The 25,671-nt window shown below is 36.3% G+C and overlaps 1 protein-coding gene across 1 annotated transcript in view; it reads right to left on the bottom strand.

Moving 5' to 3' along the window:
* The window catches only part of aacs (acetoacetyl-CoA synthetase), a 56,679-nt gene that overhangs the window by 28,132 nt on the left and 2,876 nt on the right, over positions 1–25,671 (bottom strand). Inside the window, exons 2-10 of the mRNA XM_015375577.1 lie at positions 23,096–23,199; positions 21,945–22,065; positions 20,550–20,663; positions 15,650–15,747; positions 14,808–14,922; positions 14,440–14,521; positions 14,169–14,322; positions 10,075–10,155; positions 5,885–6,009 (exon numbers count right to left, since the gene is read on the bottom strand). Coding sequence (XP_015231063.1) covers positions 5,885–6,009; positions 10,075–10,155; positions 14,169–14,322; positions 14,440–14,521; positions 14,808–14,922; positions 15,650–15,747; positions 20,550–20,663; positions 21,945–22,065; positions 23,096–23,199 — 994 coding nt within the window. The remainder of the gene's footprint in view (positions 1–5,884; positions 6,010–10,074; positions 10,156–14,168; positions 14,323–14,439; positions 14,522–14,807; positions 14,923–15,649; positions 15,748–20,549; positions 20,664–21,944; positions 22,066–23,095; positions 23,200–25,671) is intronic.

The following is a 25,671-nucleotide window of genomic DNA, read 5'->3' as shown; positions in this document are numbered from 1 at the left end:
GAGGAGAGCTCTCTGCGTAAAGCATTCCATGATAGATCTGCCTCTTCTGAGGCCTTTCTTTTCTTGTCATGCGCTTCATAGACACTTCTCTTATGACACTCGGCCACTTTCAAAGAAGCGGGGTGAGAAAGGTTAGCTACAATGACTCTCTGAAACAGTAACTCACCACACATTTACGCCAGAAAGTGTGCATGCGCAGAATAAGATAGCTCACTGGACGAGCACGTAGGACGGCCTTACGTAAACATATCACCAGATTGATTGACAATTAGGAGGACCAGTTATTTAGATGATCCACCCGGAAATAAAAGAACGTCCTCTATACCTTTAATTTGACTTTATTATAAAGTAAAACTGTCCTAGAGACAGCACAGAAAAATCTAGAAAATACTAGAAACAATCCCTAATGATGATATGTCACTTTCATAAAACCAACAACAACCAGAAGGACAGCAAATACACGTCTGTTTCGTTTTGTTAGTTTTTAAGACAAAGTTTTAAGCATACTGGTCTTAAAGTCTTTAGATATTATTCTTAGGCATAAAATCTCAAGAATGGCTAATTGATAAAGTCAATTTTTCATCTCAAATAATCTTTTACTAACACAAGTAAAACCCCAGGAATTATTTCCAGTTTTTACTTCAAAAATGTTACTCAAGTTCAGTTTAAAGCTCAACTAAATGAGGCAAGGGAGCAATGACATTATTACCATACATGGCGGACAAAATTGAAGGTGAAGAGCTAAGCCATACAGTAGGTTTAACTTTTTCTAAGTCTCTGACAGCTTTGGATCTAATTAAAAAATCCAATAACACTTCAGAAGGACAAAAACTGTGAAAATTCATGGCTTTCCTCCCAGAGGGCTTTATTTTTCAGCCAGAAGCTTCAGGTTCTAAAGAACGCCTAAAGTGGCAATATCAGCATTTAATTGGTTCAGGTTTCTCACAGTTTAAGGTATTATTCATCTTTCTGTCATGAGTTGGATTTTTTTCAAACAAAGCTGCGTGGGAATTTCTGCTTACAATGTCTCAGTCCTGTTCTTCAAGTTTTCCATCACATGGAAATGTGAATGGCATGATATAATAAATGCTCAACTCACTAAGAACATTTAATCAGATCTCAGTAACTTTTGGGATCTACTCATAGTCCCTGTCAGACATTTCTGCAGGAGCAGTCTTTCTTTGCAGTTTTGCAACTTCCAGAGTGTCAAAATGTCTTCCCTATTATTCTCTTCCTTGCTGAAGGCAATGTGTCATCTGTAAAGAGGTTTCACACAGATATCACTGCGTTTAAGTCTCACTTTTGCTGACCCTGGTACTTTTTTGTAACATCTGCCTGACAGAGTGTGGAAAGTGATGCACCGTCACAGTCATGGGCTAAAATGGCCAAATTCTGAACCAATATATTTGCTGAAGGACACCACTAGTGCAGTAGGGAGTAATGGCTGACTAGGCTTCTCATAGGCCCCTACCAAATGTTTTTTATTCATTATTACAGATTTGATTTTGCTTCTATGTCTGCCAAGTTGTATTTTTAATCAATTTGTTGTAATGAATATTGAGTCCATGTTAGTTATTTCACTCAGCTGAAGGAGCTGCTTTATATTGGGAATGTTTTCTCAGGTGGACTAGTTTAAACCACTTACAACTACTTTAAGTCATAATGGTTTCATTTCTTGACACCAAAAGCACTAGCTTGCTAAAATAAGGCACATTTATTGAACAGCTTTACTTTAACGTCACCTCAACATCAATTCTGATAAATCCTTGAACCTTCGCACATTAAAATTACAATCCTCAATGTTCTCTATTCTATCATGATTTATATATTTTCTGCATATATATATCTATATACATACTTGCAGTTGTAATGTGATGAGATGTAAGAACAGATCTAGGGGTATGGCCAGTTCTCTAAGGCACTTTACTCCAGCAGTTAACTGTGTTCCTAAGTAGCTTGAAGGGAAGGGATACAACATCATCAGGCAGACAATTTCACTAAATAAAAAAAACTACTTATAAAACTGCTTAGGGGCTTCATTTCACACAGACAATTAAGAACACTGCTGCTGAAAGTACTGGCATATTGTATTTTGGCAGCCTTCACCCACTTGTTTTATGCCTTACATAAACCTTTCTAAGGTTTTAATTGGAAATGCTCCGAATTTACTTCAACACCACAATTAAGAAAAAATTGAGGGCAAAAATACATCTATACCATTTTACTTAAATTAAACTCATTACAGTAGATTTGATTGCTTGATCACAAACTTGAAACATCTCAGACGGATTAACAGGATTTAGAACATAGAGCGTTTATGGGATAGAAGGCGAGGCACTTCTATCTATTGCAAATACTGTACGAATAAAAATGGAAATGATAAGAAGGACAATAGAGTTTATAAAATGTTTTTGTACCAATTAGCAGCTGAAATTTAGAATCTAAACTCCGAGCCGAATTCAATCATTAGTCCACTACATAAAGTACAGATTACATTAAGATGCATTTTTGATGTGAATGAAACGTTTCATGTGGAACAAGCAGCTTTTTAAAATAGATAAAAAGTGCATGAAATAAAATCAGCAACAAGTAACAACTGTTCTGTCCTGTTTTCAGATCATCCTGTTTTTTTTGTTTTGGTTTTTTAATCCTCTACATTTACAGCAGAACATGTATGATTCAGCATAGTGTAAACATCCACTTAAGTTGAAGTAATCCTTGCCTATTTTGCATACAAAAATGGAAAAGCGAATTACTGACGAACTGTAAGCAAAATTACATGCGATACATCATTTTAAGGCCATAACCTTCTAGTTCCTAAAAATATAAATGAAAATAGTGTGACTAAAACACAGCCTAAGCTACATCAGTTCAAACATGACTCAATGTTGTTTTTTTTATTCTCGAAAATAATAGGACTTTTTTGAAAAGCAGTAATAACGACATGCTTGAGAATAGGCACGTCTCATTGTATTACATTTGTTCTAAATCCTGTCAACCAAAAATGCAGAAAATTTCAGACCTCTAGCTGCGACACTTCCAGGGCTGTGGAGCTTTGAACCTTTGGTGTCACCAGCATCTCCAAACCTCTCCAAATGTGCCAGATTGTGCCAAATGCTTTTACTCAACTATTTGACCCATGGAATAACACTGAAGCCTTTATGGTCACAAAACATTTATGAAGCAAGTATTTTTAAACTTTTTTTCCCGAATCAGTGTATATAACAAAATGTAACATCTATAACCATAAAATAACATAAAAATCTATTTAAAAAATAGTGAAACTGCTGCTTTTCGAACTAAAATAAACCCCAGTGCCTTTTCTGAGCTGTATTTTATTTAATTTTTCAGCCTTAGGCATTGTAATAAAACAAAATCACCATCCAAACTTCAAAAATATCGGAGCGTTGTTAGTAATGTGCTTCGATCTGTGCGCACTGATCCAATCTTAGCAGTGTAATATGCAACCTAGCCATGTCTACCCTTGTTTGAAACCTTATTTCATTTGCTACAAAGCCAAACAGCCCATGTGGTCTTAACCAATAACAGCAGGACTCTATGAGGCGTAATCTCGCTCTACTCTGTGCGTCATTGGCTGAAAGGCAAGGAGCACTTGTGGGACTTCTTAGGCTGTCCCTGACTCAAATAGCATCATACAAAGATGCGGACAGTTTTGTCTTGCAGGTGAGAAGACGATGTAAAGAAACATACCAAACATCGAAGTCAAAGGTTTGAGGAAGCATTAGCTACCAGCTAACTTTTCTGATATTTAAAAAACGGATGTGTGGCGATTTTCTCATCATAGAATATTTTTATTATGAATATTCTGGATTACTGTTAATCTGTGGACCCTTATGGATGAATGGTGTACAAATAATTGAGGACTGGGTTTATAAAACGGCTTCTAGATGCCTTCAAAGGTATGTTGTTGTGGCTGCTTTGTAATGTTTACATTTTGACATGCTGCTATATCTGTGTTAATTGTGCTTTGGTGCTCGCTGTGTGAAACTTGGTGGTAGAAATCCGGAGAAACCAAACATTCCAAACAATTCAAACATGTCTATATTGGTAAAAATGTTACTGTTGTAATTTTCACGCGTTCCGAGTTATTAGGTATAAACGGTTTGAAAACGGTCGCTGGAGATTGGGTGGGTTTTGAGGGTAGATATGGTTTGGTTACTCAAGTATAACTCCAGTTCAAAATTTTGTGGTTTCAAAATCTCTATAAATTTATGAGACTGCAAATCGCATCACTGACATCCCACTGTTCAGCAATCTGAAAGACTGCTTCTAGATTTTACAGGAAAAAAGTAATTTGGCTTTTAGAAAGGATGAAGAGTTTGAAGTCTAAATACTAAAGGATCGACAGCGAGCATTGTAATAAAAGCACCTGTGGTTTAAAACTAGACTTAACAGGTGAAGTAGCAGACTGCCAGCTAGATTTCTCAGGATAAATAAATAAATCAAATAATATTTTCTTGCTATTGTGTCACTGTGGGAAAAACAAAAAAACTGAAAAATGGGTTAAATATTTTGCACATTAAGCTCTAATAAAAACTACTACTAAATTTATCAGCTTTTTTGAAATTCTGAAATCCACAATTTTTAGTACATGTTTTAGGAAAAGAAATCATAAACAGGAATAGTGGGCAGTTTAACAATGATTTTTGTTTATCATTTTAGAAGTACATTTTACTCCTTAGTTTCAGATATAAAGAACTATAAAATCTGAAACCACTTTCTTTGTATTATTAGTGTCAAAATACATTTTCAACACTTTCTCTAGTTCCATGCTTTCCCTTTTAACTGTTGTGTAATAACCTTTTTTTTCTCCTCTTTCATCAATTTCAATACATAATAAATGAGTTAATGGAAAATATAAGCTTACTAAGAAATTTGGATCAGCCATCTAATTGCACATTAAACCCTGCACAAATCTTTATTCATGGCCATCCTCTTGCTTGCATGCATGTACAACTTCTCAATTAGAGAAGCGCTTAATTAATTCTGTTGGTTAAAGAAAAAACTAATCATTATTTAGATGTTTTTTTTTCCTACAACCAAACCTAATTTGTATTTCCATCACTGTGCTGAATTTTCTCCGACATTGGGGAGAGGGGGGGGGGTTGAATTCATTCAAAGAAAATTTTATGATTACTTTTATTGGAAATGTGAAATCGAGCTTACAAATCATAATAATACATAAAGACTGAAATATGACCATATGATCATCGATGGAACATACAAGATTTTTGCTGCTGAATTACATTGATCTTAGAAATAGGTTATCAGAAGTTTTACTTGGTTCACACACTGCCTGAATTAAATAGAAAAGGCTGTCATATACAATTAAAGAGCGGCCAAGTTGGAGAAATTAATCTCTGCTTAAAAGTACGTGGAGTAAAAAAAAAAAAAAAAAAGTTTTATTTCTGCTCTGATCAGATTAGGGACGTGAAAAAGAAAGTCAGCTTCAAAATCTTTTAGTTTGATTCCTTTTTATACAAACTGGTGTTTAGGTTTAGTTCCAGTTATTTCATTTTAAAAATCTGTGTATTAATACTGTGTTTTGCAAACCTTTGAATAAATGTACTAAATTTAAAAGATGGATTTAATTGTCGTTTTTTTCTTTTTTTTTTTTTTTTCTTTCTGTGACAGTTTCTTGAGGATATTTACACATTTTACCAGGGATGCTAATCATGTTCCCCAACAATTAATGGACAATTTCAAAGAAAACTTTCTTTCCTTCCAGCCTCATATTCCTCACTACCTCGGATGATCCTATTTGACCATACAGCAAAACAACATTCCTGCAACCTTGTTTTTCTTTGGCCCCAATCTTCAAGTTGTGTGTTTATTTTTGTGTATTTGTGTGCTGCTAACTCACCCCAGCTTGTCTGTCAGGTTCCACAGCACATTGGCTGTTGGCATTAGTGGTGAACCATCGTATAAAACCACTGAGGCCCCCACTGCCAGAGCAGACACCAGCCAGTTCCACATCATCCACCCGGTCTAAAAGAACACACATAGACAGAGATCCAACAACGGTGATAAGTTATCTGAAACAAACACTCCTTTTGTCATCATCATGGATAAAGCAGACGGTAGCAAAATGGACGGCTCCCGCAGACAGCGATTCACATGATTGCGTTTCTCATTTGGCAGCATGCTGCGGTTGGGTTTTGGCACTGTTCACCGTTGGTACTAATAATGCAAATATTGATTCCACTCCGTGAAAAGCATCTACTGGACTAAAACAGCAGCTTTAACAATACCAAGTGGTATATGAACTTTTGTTCAGACAGCTGATTACTTTGTTGAAAGAAGATCAATTGTCAACTGCAGCCAGAACCTCATATTTGCAGAGATTTGTGACGAGCAGCTGAACAGAATCGTTTCTTTAAAGCCTAAATATGCAGTATTTTAAATGAATAACTGGATTACATCACTTTTAATAGTAAAATAAAATGTTCAATTTAAAAAGTTAAAAGGAAGTGATATGTTTCTTTCACTATTAGTTGACCTGTTTGCCACATGTGACCCTAAAGATTCAGAAATATATAAACATTTCTGCACATCAAATATTATTCCTTTTATTTGAACAAGCACCTTTCATTTTAAAGCTGCTGGTAATGATTTTCTGATGCTGCAGAGTCAGCTTCATACCGTCCGTCAGCAATGCACCTTTTTAATCAGGTTTCCTTGTGCAAAAAGAGGGGAAATAAAGAGGATTGATGTAGAAGGTAGAGTTTTAACAAGACATGGAGGTGAGCATAGTTGGGTTCTGAGTTTGATGAAAACCGGGTCAGATTTGTTCTCAGGGATTACAACTTGATTTTAAATGATCATAATAAAGCACTGTGTTATTACGTAGAAAAGCTTGTCAGCGTAATGAGTTTCATTTTATAGTTGGAATTTCTGCTGATGCAGGAAGAAAAACGTTATTTTCATCATTTCTAATAAACTGCAGGTTTGGAAAAAAAAAAAAAAAAACTGGTTTAGCCAATGATGTAACTGTGCAAAAAAGCATGGCATAATTTATCTGCTGAAATTAAACCATGTTAAAAAAATTGTTTGTTTAAAAGTTTATTTAAAGCTGCAGTTTTAGTCATTAAATTCAATGGAAATCGTACATCTCTTTGATCATATTTTCTCCCTTGATATAAAAACCAGACTTTTTACATGTTCCATTTTAAACTTCCAGACTATTCAACACTGTTTCCTTGTTAACCACAAGCATCTTAATAGCAGTTCAGTCATCATCAGTCACCCCAGTCGGCCTCGGCAGATGGCCGCTCACACTGAGTCTGGTTCTGCTGGAGGTTTCTTCCTGTTAGAAGGGAGTTTTTCCTCTCCACTGTCGCTACAAGCATGCTTAGTGTGAGGGATTGCATCAGAGTCAATGAGTCAATGCAATCAACTGGTTTTCCTTAGATAGAAATCTTTGAATCAATTTGACTGTGTGATCTGGTGAACTGTAAAGTGCCTTGAGATGACATGTGTTGTGAATTGCCGCTATATAAATAAACTGAATTAAATTATTCCTAATGACAGCTTCCATACTTTACAAAACAACATGATACATTTTTTTTGCTCTTTTCGCACCACTTAAATCTTTTACTTCAAATAAAGACTTAAGATTATTGAACAATTGTGAATTTATTATAAGTTAGATTCTTTTATTCTGCTGGTATGATTTCAAAAAAAAAATCTGCTTTAGTGATTTTTTTTAGCGATCACTCACAATTTTCCAAAGTGTACAAATTTTACAGTATTTAAACAATACATAATAATTTGTTTTATATCATGGTTTATTTATTTTGAATATGTTTTAATCTAGAAGTTTGTACATAAATATTCAGCAACAAGTATTTTAACTCACATATGTTCATAAGAGTAAGCATTTTAACCAATTCCAGTTTAAAATGTCACAGGTCCATTTCAACAAGATTTTAAAGCTTTCTTCATTCCAAACAGGGTTTAAATAGCTTTGCATTCAACGTTGAATTAATGCATGTAGTTACTACACCAAAAGCAGAACACTGAATGGTAAAATGTTAAAAGTGAGATGCAATCTGGCAGAGATAACAGATGTAATGAAATATAACTTTTGTAAATATCATGACTATGTAAATGCAGTATTTATGCTGACCCATAGAAGATGGAGAGAAGGTCTGAAACAGACAAAACTTTTTGAACTTTCCCAGACCTGGAAAATATTACAAGCTAATTCCAAATTTTTCTGACTTCTTCATACTTTAAGAACTCGCGGAGGCAAAGCTGACAATCACAGAAAAACGGATTGAACCATCAGCATGTTTTCGTTTAACGCTCACGGAGCCAGAGTTACCCTCAAAAACTAATTGACACAGCTGTCGGACATTCTTCTATGAAAGTAGTCCAGTAAAACTGCTAGTGCTATCACGATACTATTATTGTGGTCCTCTGCCCATGAGCAATTCCACAGCTGTCTCCCTTGTCTTCGTCCTCATCGTCCCTTTATTTGAAGCAACAACATCCGCTTAGATCCCATTCACTGTTGGACAGATATCTGTCAGATTCTCCCGACATGATTCAGCTGTATGAAACAAATCGTGCAGTCTTGCATCTTCCATCACACGGTGTGACAGAAATATTTCATATCAAGACAGCACACTGGAGAAGATCCAGTACAATATTTTATTGAAGAGCAAACCAGGCGTTAGTTTTACGTTTTATCTCAGTTTGTAGGAGTGTTTGGATATTTAATGGTGTGTTTTCTGTTCCCTTTCTGTTGAAAACTGCAGTGAAGTTCCTTGTATATGAGAGAAAGAGATGAATGCACATTTGCTTTCAGAGCAGTGTGTCATCAATGACAGCTCACATCAGGATTCAAAGGCATGTACAGCATGAAAATAGGGTCATAAACCAGAGGAAATAACTTTCAGTCAATATCCAGTTATTTATGCTCATACTGTTTCTTTCTGTTTTATTCATTCAGCTGTTTCTATCTCATTGTTTTTGTGCTGATTTTTGTAGATAATTTTAAACAAGCACGGTTAATTAACAATATCTATGAGCAAAGTATTAAGCTGATGATATATATATATATATATATATATATATATATATATATATTTATTTATTTTTTATTTTTTTTTTTTACCCATTTAAAAATAAGCTAAGAATTTAGCAACAACAACAAAACTTGGCCAACTCACTTATTTATCCTAGACAAATACATCAGTGCCTCCAAGTCTGCATTTTAGTTAATGTTGTGGCTCTTTTTACTATTAAATCAAACCAAAGGCAAATATTTTGCAGATAAAAGATAAATATTTGTCTAGTGCTTTATTTTTGTCCACTTTTAGAATATTTAATTTTATATTTATTGTTTTTTTAAGCTACAAATCAGAGAAAATTGCACCCTATCATTTTTTTTTAAATGTGCTCCAAACAGCTGGTGAACCGAAATAAGTTATTCTTGAATTGTGATCAAGGGCCACTCAAAAACAAAGCTTTAATGATAAATCAGTTCTACATGTTTATTTTTTTAGACACAGCTGGATGTTTTCAGTCAAAATAAGGGGTAGATAAGGTCTTCCAGTGGAATTTGATGGCTCTCTACAGCATATCAAATCATCTGAACAACAGAGAAAAGAAATGTTTGCACATCATACCACAAAATCAATAGAAGAAGCTTTGCTCAACAACTAAATGTGATAAAGGAAACAAAAAAGCTCCAATTAGCAACAATTCTGGCAATAGAGTTTCTAGTTGTAGTTTTTTTTTTTCCAGGCTTCATGTGAACACCTCTTTAAAAAAAAAAAAAAAAAAAAAACCAAATGTGGAAATTACTGTGTGCTCTACCAGCATGAATCCTACTTCTGATCTGTTGCAGTGAAATGAAAAGGAAATGTGTTGAGATTGTGTAATAACATCAGCTTTTTATGGGCCACAAACTTTTAAAACCTTCAGAAAGAAACCGAAACAGAAAATTTGGTGCAACAAGCCTCAGAATAAATGTCTCCCAAGTTAAAATTTTGGGGGCTTCAAACACATTAATGGTAATGAAAAAAGAAGAGAACAATAACTCACGGTGGTGTAGTAAATGATGACATCGTTGGAGGTCATGTTGCCATGGAGAACGTGTTCCTTCAAGTGCTGGATGAGAGTGCCCTAAAGAGACGAGGAAGTGAGCGACTTCATTAGAGTGCATCGGCTTTTTTATGACCTTGATTTCCTGTTACCGGTTTATTTATAAGGCACTTTTGAACAATAAAGCTTGTTGCAGCAGCAAAGAGGAAACAATGCAGAAACACAGATCAGACTTAATGGCTTTACAAACACAAGTCTAAGATTAATATAAAGTAAGAGCATTGAAGGAATTTGCACTTTTTCACATAATGGTATCTTTAACAATACAGCTGATCTTATTTATGGTGAGGGTGGTTTTTTCAGTGTAATATTGTTATTTTCATGAAATTATGATCATTAATTTGGAAAGAAATAAGCAATGAAAGAATAAATTAAGTTCAATTGAATAAAACAGCTAAATATAGTTTTAACAATACCATCCGCCATTACTGGAACAAATTGCAAAGACGTGTAGATGAGCTTCTCTCAATAGCCAGAACAGAAACAGTGGGTCCTCTCCAGCCTTTTTGTCCATTTCACTTTAAATCAAACAATTGTGGTGAAACTTGTGACCGATTACATTTTTTTCTAAGGTATACTGTTAGTCCAAACAGCACATCCTCTTTTCAAACCACAAAAATCCGTGCTCATAACCCCAGCCGACAGTCAATGCTTGTTAAACAAACCAAACTATTTTTGGAAAGGTTGGGGTCTGCAGCTCTTCACAGTTGGTAAGGTCATTATAGCTTGTGCAGAGTGAACTGTAGTAAGCATTTGTGTTCAGGTCTGCGCTCCCCTCGTTCTTTTTAAACAGGTGCTTCACCTGCATGTGTGTGAATACAATTTTGCACAGAAACTTAGTTGAGGCTCAGCTGCCACTCCCACCATAAGGTCTGTGCCATTTTGTCACTGGCAGGATGTTAACAGAGCTGTAACAAAGCAGAAAGCAGAACACTACTGCGGCTAATTGGCTGATGCACCTAGGACTGCCATTGTCACAATACGACATGTATTCCGGCAGTGCATTACGGCCCAATTATCGGCCGGATGCAAAGAGGGAGGAAGCACAAAGGAAAGAGATGGGAGAAGGGGACAAAGAGAGAGAGGAAAAATAGGAGGGAGAGAAGGTAAAATGTGTAGGTGGTAAAGGAGAAAAAAAAAACATCTCAAATTGAAGCAGTTTAGATTGAAAAACTCTGGCAAATGTTGAAAAATTGAGAATAAAATGATTTTTTTAACACTAAAATGTTTGAGTTGGAGTATTCAGAAGAAAATGTGGAAAGTGTTATTTTTCTACATATTAATTTTCTTCTAAACCACATTTATCTGACATGCCACCTCTAAGACTGAAATTTTGAATTCAAAAGGAACAAAAACAGCTGCTCCGATCATGGAGGTCTGCTGCCATCTTGTGGTGATGTAAGATACGACAGAAAAATGTTTTTGACTATAGCTGTTGTGTTGATACAAGGAGATATCATTGATTAAATATCGAGAAACTTAAAAGCTTATCTTGTGTAAATTTCTTCAAGAAACAGAAAGCTCTGTCTTAAAGACACAGATCCATTCTAGTATCATAAATACTAAAAGTCTTATGTTTAAACAAGTAACGCAGCCAATCAGTATTTGTTGTGCGTTCTGAGTAACCATTGTTAAAGCCTAATGCCAGATATCTCATATTTTCCTTAAGGGACTTTAAAGCATGTAACATCTTAATCCGTGTTGACACGTCTTGTGTAACCTATCTTAAAAAAAGTAAAATTCAATAAGGTTAACAAAATAATTTATGCTTTGGTGGTTAAAAAAGTAGTATGCAGTGGTCTTAACATGTGTCCCCTTACAGATCTCTTTATTCCTTCTTCTGTTTTGTGTCACATGTATCAGATAAACCTAATTATCATGTCAGAAAAAACAGTCTGAGTGAATAAAAAAAACCTTTTAATTAAAATAAAATGGTGTTATCAAGCTTCCAAGCCAATTAGGCCCTATAGTAAAAAGTATGAAAACCTGAATGGTAAGGAGTCTTTTATATCAAGCTGAATGAATTTGGGTCCTCTCTTCTTTGCAGAATTACTTTTATTCATCAAATACTGAAGTTTCCAGATCTGTGCCGAGACATTCAGTCCCTAAAATATGTTTTTTTTTCTCTCTTTTTTTTGAAAATGAAACAGATCTTTGTCCCACTGGATAGTTAACCTGAGCAAAAATGGGATTCTGGGAAGTTATTATCAGGAAGTATTTCTCCTATCTGTGTTAGAAAATTTAATTTAGCACCACAAGCTTGTGTTAAAAAAAAAGTAAGCACATCACTGGCGTGGTGGAAGCTAGCCATAACTAAAAGGCTAGTCTGATGTACATCATCTTTTTTACCAGTTATTAAAAGGGAGATCTTTATAATTATGGGACTTTTTTTAAAATATTTAATGTCATTTTATCCGTCTTAAACCATCCCTGTGATTCTACCCAGTTAAATTTAATCGGGTCTGTATCAATTAGCCAGATCAGAGGCCCCTCACTAGTTCCCTCATGAGGAATCACAAAAAGCCCTGTCCTGCACTTTCCAGATTCCACACTTTAAAAATGATCCTTTAGGACCAACTGTTGATGATTTTTACCGTGACATGCTTTTTATTATCTAATGAGGCAGGATTTATCAAACCTGTATGTTAGCTTCAATGATTTATGTACTTTTCTAAAAAACTCAAAGTGATCTCACATCTTCTAGCTACATCTAAGGCTGGACAATAATTCAATATCCATACATACTATAACATAATTTAATTCAATAAAAAGTGATGTAACATTTTGGATATTTCAATACACATTATAACCTGATATTACAGCATGTCTCAGTGACTGACGTTCTTGGTTTGTACAGTTTTTTTAAACCTTACATCGGAGCAGCTTTATTAGTGTGCAGGCGTTTGTTATTTCATTGTTGGCGTTCTTTCTGGAGCATTTATTTAGTCTCTACCAATTGAAATGAAGAACTATACTGTGATATAAATGTATCATCTAGCTCTGAGTACAGGTAATGGAATCATTACAGAGAGAAACTTCAAACAAATTAACTTTAGATTCTAAAATTTAGGCCTTGAAAATCACTGATGGGATTTAGATGCAACTAAAAAAACAAAAGCAGAGGAAATCTCTAAATGAACCATTTACTGAAGAGACACAGCTGTGAAGTAGCAATTTTAACAAACTTTTCTAAGTCCTTTTTTTTTTTTAAGTTGTTTGTTTTTGCTGTCAGGAGGCTTGTTGTCACCTGACCATAGGTAACGAAAATGAGGCACCATGCAAAGCCTTTTGCTAATTTCCCATCTCCAAGGGAGGTCGCTTGTCACTTGCATTAACATTGGCTCAGGCGCTCAGTCTTTTGCATCACTGAATGCTGGTTTGTTTGCAAGATTAAGTCCGACCTTTAAAAAAAAAAAAATAAATAAATAAACTCTACTGCAATTACAAGCAGCAGTAGATCAGTCGATGCATCGACGTGACAACAGCGAGTCGCTTCAGGGTCAGCGCTCGGCCATATTTGGTCAAGTTAAGGTAAGCAAACAAAGGGTTAATTAGAAAATTGGATCTGATGCCTGTAGATAAGAGCTGCTGGGATTTCACTCAAAACATGAGAATCTGCTGCTTATAAAACAAACTTCATTAAGTTAGTGAAACTGACAGATACAGCAACTGTAAAAGAGAAAACATCCCATTTTTTCAGGATTTCTGCAGATTTTATTAACATCATTGTATAAAGATAGAAAATCATGTTCAAACAAGTGAAATAAAATAAAAACAAATCTAAAAAAAGAGCCTTCAGGGGTTTAAACTGATACTCTGACGGCACATAAGGGTTTTCCCCCAGGAGAGCTCAGTCGCAGATGTGAATACAAGCTGCTTAATTCAGTCTGCGGAACAGCTGGGTCTAACTCTTCTAAAACATTCAAAAACATGAACTCCAAAGCACAACAGTTAGGCGGCACAAAAAGCAAATAATCGCACAGCATGAGACACCGACAGGTCAGGCACTGGAAAAGTAATGTTTTTTTTCTTACCCCGGCTGAATGGACCATGCATTTAGGAGCTCCTGTTGTTCCCGACGAGTACATGATGAACAGAGGATGGTTGAACGGAAGCTGCTCAAACTCCAGCTGAGGGAACTGGTCTCCTTCGCCTCTTCCAGATGCCAAAAAGTCATCAAGAAACTCGCTGCATATAAAGAATAAAAACATGTTATATCAGAGATGAAAATTATACCAAACATATTTATTTACATGTGTTTTGTGACATTTGAAACTTAAACAACAAAACCCTATTAGCACAAACCTGTTGGGAATTTTGGAGAGGTTGGTCTCTTCCTTGGACAAAACGTAGGGAATCACGACTACTTTATTCAGGTCGGGTAAACCTGGAGGGAGGGGAAGAAACAGATTGTTTCTATTATCCATGTGCATTTATCTAGAAGCCAAAAAAGTCTGACAGGATTAACAGAATGTAACTGATAATTGTTCATCTTTCATATATTTTTAAAATCTTACTGTTGGTAGAACTCAATTACAGAAATTAGCTATTCAGATCTGTTGGCAGTGTTTTGAATGACTACAAAAAAAAAGAAATTCTAGTAGGTTTAACTCAAACTTAAAAAAAAAAAAAAAAAAAATTAGATCACATTAAAACTTATTTAACAACCCAACCTTTAACAACGTTTATCAGTTTTTCCATGTGGTCGTGCGTTTTCCCGTTGTAAACCACAGCAGCTACTGAGAAGATCAGTTTGGGCTGAATTTGAGAAAATCTGTCTAGAACACCCTGGAAGGAAGAAAAGAAAAAAAAAAAATTAATTAAGACCAGTCGGTGGGTAAAGACAAGTAATGCCCTAAAATCCTTCAGGAAACAGGATGACACATTGGGCTGACAGATCACCCTAATGGTACGTGGGCTCGTTTCATAAAACACCCTCCTAAAGTAAACCAAGAAAAACTGCATCATGAATCATGATCTCGCTACAACGGCTTGTTTACTGACTTTCTGGGTATTGTGATGAATCACAGTCTAGTTCAACTTTAAACAGAATAAATATGCAGAAAATGAAAACAAAATATATGTTTGACCAACGTTTTTAAGCCATACTATCGATATCAACACGGTAAACCAAAATCCCAGCTAAGGGCATGAAAGCAGCAGTTTTCATTGAGCTACTAGGATGTAATTCTCAGATCATCCAGAGGGGGCAGTAACAACCTGATACAGAGAGCAGAAACTTCTTGATAGCAAAGTCTTAACATAAGAAGCTTTTGGGTAAAGTTTTTAAAAAATGCAGACATCTTCTCAGTACCAAGAATAACTTTTGTGAAAAGAAAGAATAACAATTTTTAAAAAATAATAAAACAAACGAACTACTAAATTCCTCCAGCACTAATTATAGGACGGTATACCCGAAAGACTATTTTAACCTGATTTAGCACATTTTTGATTAAAATACATTAGAGATCAAAAGTCATAGTTTAGAAACAGACTCCAAGATATAGTTACTTACATTAACCCCAAAGTCGACCGATGTGGAGCTCCAAATGGCCCCGATGCTGGCTGCCGCCAACATGGCTTCTACTGCATGGATGCCGTTGGGCAGGTAACCTGAGGGGCGAAAAAGAAGAAGAACAAAACTTAAAGACGTAAAAGAAGTCCTTGCATCCAACATATTTTTAGTAGTCAATAAACACCAAAACAGCGAATAAGTGTGATCAATCAATATTAATAAGATCAATATGTAGAACATGTAAATACTCATTTTAACGACAAAAAAATTTAATAAAATTGGTTATAATTAAAGAAGTATATCCGAAGAAAAAAAGACCCTTTAATCAAGATCATACTGGAATATTTCTCATGCGTCAGTAACTGCAGAATATTGTCTTAGGATTACCAGAAACTACTGTAGAAATTCACCTATTTGTTATATTTTGAACTTAAAGATGGTAAAAATGTAGTTTTTAATGGAGTATTGACTTGGAAAATGTTACAGTAGCCTAAACTTCCTCTAAAAACAGAAGTTGTTCTGCAACGCCCTCATGCATCTCGATAATCCAGGTAGAAAGAGAATAAAAACTTTTGGATGGGCTCTTAATTGATGTAATGCTTCATCTCTAAGAAACTTCTTCAGGCTGATGAGCTGCAGGTAAACTCAGCCGTATAAAGTGGTGAAAGGTGAAAAGGAGGAACCCAAACCCAGAACCAGATCAGTGGTCATTCCGAACGTTGCGGAAGTCTCATGGAAAGTCAAGCGTTTGTTTTCCAAACATGACTCTCAAATAGTTGTTCAACCCCCAAAAAAAACTTTACAGCGAAGAGTAGAGCCGCTTCTCTCCCCCATCAAGAGGAGTCAGCTGGGGGATCTGGAACATCTGTTTCAGATACCCCCCTGGACGCCTCCCATGGAAGCTGTTCATGGCCTGTCCCACCAGGAGGAGGCGTACAGAGGAAAACCCAGGACAAGCTGGAGAAATGATTTTTCTCGGCCGGCCCTGGAAGCAGTCAGGCTTCCTCTAAACCAGCTGGAGTAGCAGTCTAGGGAAAGGAAGGTCTGAGCGTCTCAGCAGAGACGGCGGCCCCACAACGCCGTTCCAGAGAACCCGCACGAGTATTAATGATCACTGATGATCAGAGAGCAGAAATATGGACGTTATGGGCAATAGCTTTCTTTCTCTTGGCCATTCCACACATATATACTCTAGATAAACACATCTTGTAATTAGTTGCATGTTTCATTTTGGTTTGTTTTTACCTTCTTGAAAAAAAAAAGACTAAAATGATTTCCATCTTAAAAGGTATACTTTCACTTCATTAAAAAGGTTGATTGCCTCATATTACTACCTTTTGCAGTAAAAATATGAAAACACTGTCAACAAAGGTTGGAAATCTTTGTACCTTTTACTGTGAGATTATTTTTATTTACTCTGTAGCATCAGCAGCTCAAGACTTGTAGAAAAACACAAGAAAAAATAAGAAGTAAAACAAAGATTAAAATATTACAACAAGTGGCTTCAAGGATGAGTACAGAGAAAATATGTCAAATTCATTTAATTTGTAATAAAAGGGTTTATACATGAATGAATAACTCTATTTTAATGCTTTTTAATGCTCTTTTAATGCTCTTAGAAATACTTTTAATGCAACCAACAGGTATCCGTCGACAGGCTGCAGCCATGCCCCGAATTCCTCGTTTTCCAACCACTTTTCTTGAAATTGGCATTCTTCCCCATTCTCTAGCTTTTTCTCCGACTCAAGCTTGTTTTCCGAACATACATCTTTGCGATCAACCGGAAGCAGTTCCACGTAAATATATCATGATTTAATATGTCTGATGAAATTGTTTTTTATATAAAAAAAAATTTTTTAAGAAAGCATTTTAAATGCGACAATAAACACATTTAATGAATTTTTATGCCAATTAAGGCCTTAATTAAAAAAAAAAAACTATTTAATAACTTTAATGATTTTTAATGACCCGCAGAAACTGAATAAATTAAGTCAGAATCTCGATTAGAGAAAAAAAAAAGATCGGTTTAGTTTTTTTATTTCAAACATATTTTAAAATAAAACTCAATAGCTTGTTCCTTTGATTAAAAAAGAGAAATAATGACCAGAGGAAATATTCGAATCATTTCCTTGTTTATACAAGCAATAAGTTAACCGACAGCTGCCTAATGGAAAACAAAGACGACACTCAATCAAACATTCTTGCCATAATAAAAACCTGTGCAATTAAAGTTTATCTTTATCTCCCTACAGTTGGACCAAGTCTCTCCTAAATACTCTCCAACATTACATGTTTATCCAGGCTTTCACATTTTGATCTGCTTGAGGTTTTATTTCAGTGAATCCAAACCTTATCGCCTAATAAATGAGATTACTCATGCTCAACATGGAAGCTCTCACGCTACCTTTACACAGAGGGCTGTCTCACTGATAACAGACCTCTAATCTGATCAACTAAGAGTACAACACAGCCAGTAGTTCCAACCAAGTGATCCGAACGGTCAAAGGCAAACAGCAAATGAACGGCGACTTGTGATGAATCATGACTTATCAGCGCCGTCTGGCTGCTGCTGTAACCAGGAAGCTCATTACGGTAGGGATGACACGTTGGGCTGACGGATCACCGCCCTGCAACACCGGCTCCTGTCATATATTACCAGCATACAATAGACCAGGAAAAATTGCATCATGAATCATGATCTCGCTACAACAACTTATTTGACTGGCTTCGTGGCTTTTTGTGATGAATCACCGTTTTGCTATGCTGCACGGGCGAGGCTTAATGGTTTAGCCACGCACACTTATTTAAAACATAAACACTTTAGATAACCATTAATATCTGTATTTATAGATGTAATATTATGGTGAGGGGGTTCTTAAAACAAACAAATATTTAATGTAGGGATGAAATCTGATCCAAACATAAAGTAAGGAAACTAAACTCAGTATGAATGAAAAATGCTCGCGGTCGGACGTGTTCTGTTGTAAAGCAAAGCTGATTTCATCAGCTAAGTGCTTATACAGCTTTTAGACTGCGGACATTGACAAAACATTTTAGATGCAATCTGAGGACAAGGACATCTCTGCGTCCAACATGCATTAAAGGGAGGACAATTATTGAGATGGAGGAAAAAGCATAAGCCAGGGTTTCTCTTTTCCTTTTTGGTCTGTTTTTTTTTTTTCAGACCCTCTTTTCACACAAAGCTTCCCGTTTTATCTAATGAAATCTTTAGTGCTTTAGCTCTTGAATTCCCTTCGATGTCCATCTTCAAACTAAGCGTAAAGACAGAAGCTTTCATCCACTAAGCCGAACAAATGATTTGATAATAGCAGCTTGTTTTCAGCAGATTTAAAGGACTACAACATCCACCATCACCTAAGAAGGCACATGAGAGTCAGCTAATTCAGTAGAAAGGCATTTTTAAACCAGTATTACTAAAGCTCCAAACAAAACTCCTAAGACATGCTGCTGGTGTGTTTATTATTGGCTCCACCAAGGTTTGAAAACAGCTTTTGGAAAAAATATTTTGTTTTAGCTCTCTGCACAAGCTTGCAAAACGGTTCTTTGGGAACTCTGTGTGCATTAATTAGCAACATTACGAAAACCAGAGGGCAAAACATTAATAATAATGAAATTATTATTAATGTTTGGCCATTCATCCATGTTTTGGAATTGATAACTGGATATTCCTGGTTGACAGAGGTGCAATTATTTAACATATACTCATGTCTGTAAAGTATATATATATATAAAAAAAAGAACTTAACATATTTTATTACTAGAGAAAAATGAGCACAAAAGAAAATGTGCAGACAGAAATAACTTTTACACATTTAAACATTTTAAAATTTGATGCAAAAAACCCCAAATAAATTGAAACTGCTGTTAATGGCCGGTTAGAGAGGTTAAAGCACTAACCCTAACCCTATCCACCTCCAACATATGAAGGATCTCTGCAGACTCTTACATCTTACATCTCTTACATTATTACAAGTTGTGTAAAGTGTATTATTAGTGCAGACTTGTTAGAAAGTTAAACACTTCTTTAAATGGTTTTTGAACTGAGCTTATTTGTGAATCCATGAAAAACTCTGTAATAATAAAACAGATTTCAGGAAAAAATGTTAATCGGCTGGAGAACTGCATGCGAGAAATCAAGCTGAACTTCAGCTTTATGTAAAACTTTGTACCACAGTGAGCAGAAGCACCAGGGACTCACTATTAGGACTGAAAACCCCAGAAATGTAGCAAACTTTTTGCAAATGAAAGCTTTGACATCCATTTTAATCCTGAGGCATGCTGAAGTGTTCGACGTCTCTTTTATAAATGATTGGATCGGTATAACAACACGAGGTGCTGAGGAAAAATATGCAGCCTCAGCCGCCCCTCCTTATACAAATATCAACTTTGAATAAATAAACGGTGACATTCATGGAGAGCTGAAACCTGCGCCAAAAACCTTCCCTCATTACCAGGGAATACACACAACCAACTCCTGCTGCAGCGTGCTGCAGAGAGAAAGGATGTGAGAAGAGGTCAGAGTTGATGTTTTTATAATTGGTATATCTGATTTAATTAGTAAAAGAAAACTAAAGAGTGATTGCAAGTTTGAATTTAACCCTTATAAATTGAATACTTTCAAAATCCATATTTTGCTGCAATTTCATCTACAAGTCTTTGAAGGTATTTCTCCACCAGCTTTGCACATCTAGGCATTAAAATGTCCAAATCTGTTGAGGGTTTTCTTTTGTACTAAAGCTCCGCCCCTCATTCCATCAACGCAGAAAAGCTTTATAATATGAATCTATGACGCAAAGCATGGAGAGGATGTACTTTTCTGTCTGCTGTGCAGAATATGTCTTCCACATGTTGCTGGGGTTCCTGTTCCACTAAAACTTACCTACAACCCTGTCTCCAGTCCGAATGCCCATCTTCCTCATGGCTGCAGCAAACAACGCCACATCACGCCTCAGTTCCCCGAATGTCACCTTCCTGATCTCCTCGTTCCCTTCTCCTGGTGCACAGAGACACAAGGCAGAATCAGTACGGGAAACAGAACAGTGCACACATTTTTAATACAAATTTAATTGGAGTTTGTGAATAATTTACTGTTGAATATTGCGCCCCCGTAGGTCACATCTAAACTAACATCAACACGTGAAAACATGACAAACAAACTGCAGGCGACTGTTTAAGCTGTAAGAACATCAGAGCAGACAGGAATCTGAGTGACACCTCCCTGACTTTCACAGAGGCTCCACAGCTTTCTGATCAATGGCTACTTCTACAATTACATTACAGTTCCCCAGGGATGCTGGCCTTAGGCAAGACACTCTCCAGAGAGCGCACACACAAACAGACGCCAATAAAGGGCCTATCCATTAGTATATGACATTGACTAGCAGTGAAGGGAGCAGCAGATAATTCAATTACCAAGTGACGTCAGACACTCCCCACCCCATGACCCAAGTCTTCCTCTACACTCTCAACCTTTTTCCTGCTCATACGAGCAGCGTTCAGGAGTCCACTGGAAAAACGATCTAGAAATAAGCAAATTAAGTGTATTTACCCTTAATTTGAGAAGGTAAATGAGATAGTTTGCCAATGGAATGAGTATTTTTAGTCTTAAAATAAGATAATTAGAAAATATGCACTACGACCATAAAGTTGTGTTTTCTTATTTTTAGTGTAAATTGTCTTGTTCCATTAGCAAGATGTCTCTTACCTCCTCAATCCAAGAACAAATGCACTTATTTTAAGAAAAATAGACTTATCCAGATTTTACTTTTATCCAGTGTAATACCCCTGACCCACTTCCAGTTCTTTGATCTGGCAGAAATTTTGCATGTGCAATTTTTTATATCCATATAGATTTAAGTGGAATAATACAGCTCTGTACTAATTGTGGTTTCTGATTTACGGGTGTTTAAACCGAGCTAAAATGGAACCTACTGAGTTTCGAACAGCGATCCGGATTTTGCATTCGAAAAGACGCACACCAAATAACTTATGGTGATCGCAATAAGTTACTTTCGTTTTATTAAAAGTCTCCCGTGGTGTGCGTCCTTTGAAAGACAAAAACTCCACTCGGTTGAAACACCTGTAAATTAGAAACCACAATTAATTCAAAGCTGTAATTTGCCACTTAATCAACAAAGATATAAATGATTGCACATACACAATTTCAGCTAGATCAAACAACTGGAAGTGGGTCAGGGGTTACTTATTGAACACCCCTCGTATCATGTGACTAAAATAACCATCTACCATGAAACAGCATTTTCCATCTACCTACTTGCACAGTAAAGAGCCACTTTGTCCTGATCAGCGTGCTTAAGCAGGTTCTCGGCGTAGTTGAGTCGAGCTCCTTTAAACCACTCTGGAACATCTGAGATCCGCTTGGAAACGTCCACCACCTGGAAACCCCCCCAACGTGAAAGACACAAAGGAAAAGGAATCAAAAAGCGAATCATTTCAGTCTGTTCAGTTTCTCGTACTCAACAACTCCCCTTAAAATACAATATGTGGTTTGGCACGTTTAATATTTACCTATAAAACAGCTCAGTTTGTTTAAAAGTCCAAACAAGCCGCCAGCGAGGAAGTAGCCCCGCCCACAGCGCACTACTGCTGGCCTGACTTAATCACTGTGTCCCACACACGTCTACGTGGTCAAGAAGACAGTGATAGACACGTGTATAAAAGAGGTGTGTCGATCAACACCTCATTTATTGCCTTAAGGAAGGGCATGCATCCTGAAACTTAGTTACACTAAGATCATCGGCAGCAATGGTGAAAAGAAGAATACTTTAAAATAAATTAGCTCTACCCTTAATTCAGTTCAATGTTTTTATATAGTGCAGAACCAGGCTCAGTGTGAGCAGCCATCTGCCGAGGCTGACTGGAGTTCAAGGAGACAGAAGCAGAGATACAAAAAGCAGGTGTGAAGGGCGGCCCCGTCCAGGAAACACAATGTCATTCTAGCTTGTCCATTTTTACAGGCTAGAATGAGTTAATACAGACAAAAATCTTTCCTTAAATCCAGTAATAAATGTAATTGAAATTTATTACAGGAAAAAAGATAAACTAACCTAACCCAATCGGTCAGCTAAAGGCATGTTTTAGAGTCTCTCTACCAAAGTTGACGATTAAGCGATTACTAAATTAATTGATTAATTGATGAATCACCATTTATCTGATTAAATGCTTCAGCCCTACAGAATAAAGAAATGTTTAGCGCCCTAATACATGGATGGTACAAACCATCCACAGCTAGATGCCATCTGAATTACATTTTACGACAAAAAACTCTGTTAAATCTTGTTTTAAAGTATTGCAACAGATATTTTAGGGCAAATATTTATGACATGTTGTTTTTTCTGAACAAGGTAGAATCTGAAACATTTTGGATCGACTTCATATTTGATCGTCTTTTTCTGCTGCACTGACCTCCTCATATGGTTTGGAGCTGACGACTCCACAGAAGCGCCACACCTCTGCCCAGAACTCTGGATAACAGTCCACAGACCACTGGTAAAGATCATTGTAGTTCGCTGAAAGAGAGAAAATGTTTATATATTAATATAAACCTGTCCTTTAGGGGTCAGCCTAGTTCAGCTCACACACTTTAAATAAACAGATTAAAGAATACTCTAATACTGTTTGTTTAGTACAATCTCCTGTATGACACGGATGGTAGGATCTGTGTTTACCTGGTGAAGTAATGGCGCAAGAATATAACAAACAAACCTTGCTGCTGCAATTCCTACTGATCCTTTTTAGATACATACAACTTACATATGTTATTTATTTACTGAAAACCTTTCTTGAAACAGTCCTCACTGACGTCACGTTTGAAACTCAAGGTTTAACAACAAATACATATCGATATATACCAATTAGATCAAGAATTTAATCACATTTAGGATAGGCTGGCTCCAGTCATTAGAATAAAATATAATTTAATCCATATTGTATTGTGACAGACTTTGTGATATCTGCAAAACATTGGTATTGTGATCCAGACAAATAAAACTAGCGACTAATAACAGAACTGGTAATACGATCAATACAAGAACATTGGGGCTGCACAGTTTCAGGAAAATACTTAAAAAGGTCATTCCTGTCGAGAAACCATCCAGAAAGCAACAACACAACGTTCCCCCCTGCTCCATGAGCATCAACATCTCAGCCAGTAAAGGAATCCATATAACAGGCCAAAAAATATAAAAATATAAGTTATTTTTAGGTTTTGTACAAGTATTTCCATTATCCTGATAGCTCTACATCAGGGGTCGGCAACCTGCGGGTCCAGGGCCACATATAGCTCTTTAATGCACCCCTTGCGGCTCCCTGGAGCTTTTTCAAAAATGTATAAAAATGGTAATAGATAGATTTATTTTGTTTATTTATTTTAATATGGTGTGCAGGAGGTCAAAGAAACATCCATTATGTTTCCAACATTTCTATTAACAAAGATATGCATCACAGCCTGCAACAGGAGTTTCAGCACAGCACGGTGCCAGGCAGGTGGCTGTGGTAAAGCAGCGGGGTTTTCCTGGGCCATGGATCCCAAAGAGAAGAAAAAAAGGACGATAGACTATGAGAACAGAGGATTCAAAGAAGAATGGACCAAATCATTTGCTTTTATTATCAATGCGGAAGGATTGCCTGCATGTTTGCTTTGCAAGGAGAAGTTGTCAAATAATAAAAAGAGTAATTTGGAAAGGCATTTCCAGGGAAGGCATGCTAAATATGCAGCCGTCCACCAGGTTGGGAGTGAAAGAAAAGTGTCATAGCAGAACTTCTGGATAAATTAGAGGAGAGCAAAGATAGACTTAAGAAGTGGATTGCATCTCAAAACTCAACTACTGCTGCTAGTTTTGTTGCAAGGATGAAAACAGTTCACAGATAGAACAGGTAGCACTCTTATGCAGGGATGTGAACTTCCTCCACTTATTCCCTCAAAACCCTCAAAATAAAAGGAACAATAAAAAAAATCTGATTTCCTTATTGTATTTCTATGATTTGATCAATGCAAGAAAACCTAACACAATAATAATGTAATGGAATTTAAACTTAAAGCACCAAATACCATACAGCCGATTAGTCACATGATGTGACATTTGCTCCATGATAAACATTTAATCATTAATGCTTATTTAAGCCTTTATAGTCCTTTTTTATAGTGGGCTAATACACTTAGAGCGCATGTTGCAATACAAAGCTTATATAAGACTTTTAAATTTTTGCAGCTCCAGACAGATTTGGATTTGTTGGTCCAATATGGCTCTTTCATAAGCTAGGGTTCCTTATTTACATATAGACTTTTGGTACTCAATCTGTTGCTGGTTAAAGCATTTAGTAGGTAATTTATGTGTCTAATAGACGTACATATTTTGTGATAAATATTTGTAAGGGAAATAAATCTCACTTACATCTGATCTACACTAACAGGAGAAAAAAAGACGTTCCAAAGCCCCTTAAAAAGAAATATGATGACCAAAATTGAGAACTGCCACTACAAACTGAAGCAGATGAACAGGAACCTTCTGACATCATGTCTCCTCTCATTCTAATGAGCATGAAAAAAGCATTATTAAAACAACCTATCCAGGTTTCTCTCTGCATTTTCAACTTTAAAAAGCAACATGTTAACTAAAGGAAGCTGTGGATGTTTGTGTTTGCAGCTAAAACTTGAAGAGATGCAAATCTTTAGCAGTTCAATTAAAGAGTCAACAGGAGCTAGTTTTATAGCGTGGTGCAGTTTTCAGCACTGCTGCCTTGTAGCAGAAGGTCCTGGGTTCACATTCAAGTTGCAAGTTAATCTAAATGTAGTTTACACTGTCTCCGTGATCATGAGTGGGTTCTCTCTGGGTACTCTGCCCTCCTCACACAGTCAGAAATAGATTTTGCTTTAATCAGGTGCCTGCCTCTGTGTTGCCCTGCACCCAATGTCCCTAAGGAGGTGGCCACTAGCAAACAGACAATCAATAGATGGATATATACATACATATATATATATA

This window comes from Cyprinodon variegatus, unplaced genomic scaffold (assembly GCF_000732505.1).
Source record: "Cyprinodon variegatus isolate N-32 unplaced genomic scaffold, C_variegatus-1.0 Scaffold121, whole genome shotgun sequence".
NCBI lineage: Eukaryota > Metazoa > Chordata > Actinopteri > Cyprinodontiformes > Cyprinodontidae > Cyprinodon > Cyprinodon variegatus.
This window is presented reverse-complemented; position numbering and strand designations above follow the sequence as displayed.